Below are 1,837 nucleotides of genomic sequence, written 5' to 3' on the forward strand. Positions count from 1 at the left end.
AAAAAAAAAAAAAAAGCAACGTAGAGGATTATATCTTTGTACTTTTACAAAAAGGAAAATATATGGATATAGATTAAATCTTGCACTGGTACAAAGCAGCCCCCGATACCAACAGGGATACGATAGCCTCCAGAAATATGAGGGTACCTAGAACTTCTGGAGTATCTAAGATGGCTATAGGAACCCCACATCACAAACTAGCACAGAGCTAGAGGAGAAAAAGGTGTATGCATTCATTTTCTACTCTTTCCACAGCCAGGACTCAAGTCAAATTCTTAAATCCCAATTTTCAGTTAACCGACTTGATGGCACTTAACATCACCACAAGCCAGGTATTGTATTAGGTGCATCACCAACATAATCTTCTTTTATTAGTATCAATCAGAAAACTCCATGTGCCACACAGTGCCAGCTCCTATACATTACCGTGCATTAACTGTCTTTAATGACGACCTTGCCTGCTTTCCATATCCCTGCTGGGAGCAATGTCACCACTCAGCAGCCATGACCCTGGTCTATATATTGAGAGTAGCTGGAAGAGACTGAAGCCCTTGAGCTGTATCATAAGACTTTTCAGCTTGCTTATTCTCTTACCACAAGAGGCAGGTTCATCAGATCCATCACCACAGTCTTGGTCTTGATCACAATACCATCGAGAAGGGATGCATCGCCCAGATGCACACAGGAACTCGCTGTCACTGCACGTGTTAGCGACTGGAAGAGGAAAGAAGATAAAACCCCTGAGCAAAGCACAACTTGCTCCCATCAGTCTTAACCATCTCTCAATTGGAAAATAGTTGCCAAAAAAAGAGAAAATAGTTGGCAAGAAAATAAGAATGGGGGTGGGGCACAGAAAGAGAAGGGTATTTGGTTTGCCAAAGGAAGAAACCAACTGTAGTTTTTAGAAATACCAAAGCACTAATTATGGAAATTGGCTACACAATTTATATAAAATTAGACTTGATTATATTTTTTCTGCTATAACATTGTAATTTCAGATAATTTAAAGCACCTATATAACCATGGGAGTCCTGGTGTGGTGCTGTGGGTTAATACACTCGACTGCAAGGTCAGTGGTTCAAGCTTACCAGTCACTCCTCAGAAACCCTATACATAGCCACTATGAGTCAAAACTGACTTGATGGCACTTAACAACAACAACAACACCATGACCATGGCTGAGCTTACTCATACCCAACCTTTCAGCCATGTTAAACTATGTCTCTAGGGAGTTGGCAAAGTTTTCCTCTTACTTATCCTTGTGTTATAGAACATTTATTTGTATAAGTCGAAGAATCTACCTATGTTCTTTTCTTGAGTAACCTTAGGTAAATAAACCAGATCAAGTGCATTTCACAAGTTGCTATGTGGGGTGGGTCCAGACCAGAATCAAGTCTTGTAATTGTACTGGCCTGAAAACCTCTCTTGCTTTGGCCCATGATCATTGATGATTTTCCAGGACTCTGGAAAGTTCAGCAAATAACTCCAGTCTACCTGGTCTTATCTGATGTCTGTGTCCTAAATTATGCTTCCTCATTCTGCTTTATTAGAACTAATTTCTGTTCTTAGACTATAGCCATCTCTGAGGAATAATCATTACATTTTTTGGTTTCCTTAGGAGAGGACCAGGGTCCAGAATGTAACTACCTATGCCATTCATGTATAAGAATGTATATACCATTTGACATATATGATCAATGTTATTAAATTCTTAAATATCCATCTAATTACTTACACAAATAGTCTCAAAGTTACCAAGCTTAAGAAAGGCCCTTTAGGGAGTGATTGACTTTGCAGTCTAGGAGTGGAGGTCCCTGGGACCATCAAGGGAGAAGAG

General features: G+C 39.8%; 1 protein-coding gene across 1 annotated transcript in view; it reads right to left on the reverse strand.

Annotated features, from left to right (window-relative positions):
* LRP2 (low density lipoprotein receptor-related protein 2) overlaps positions 1–1,837 on the reverse strand; it is a 191,394-nt gene that overhangs the window by 53,905 nt on the left and 135,652 nt on the right. Inside the window, exon 46 of the mRNA XM_006867037.1 lies at positions 595–714. Within this exon, the coding sequence (XP_006867099.1) occupies positions 595–714 (120 nt within the window). The remainder of the gene's footprint in view (positions 1–594; positions 715–1,837) is intronic.

This window comes from Chrysochloris asiatica, unplaced genomic scaffold (genome assembly GCF_000296735.1).
Source record: "Chrysochloris asiatica unplaced genomic scaffold, ChrAsi1.0 scaffold00099, whole genome shotgun sequence".
Classification (NCBI taxonomy): Eukaryota; Metazoa; Chordata; class Mammalia; order Afrosoricida; family Chrysochloridae; genus Chrysochloris; species Chrysochloris asiatica.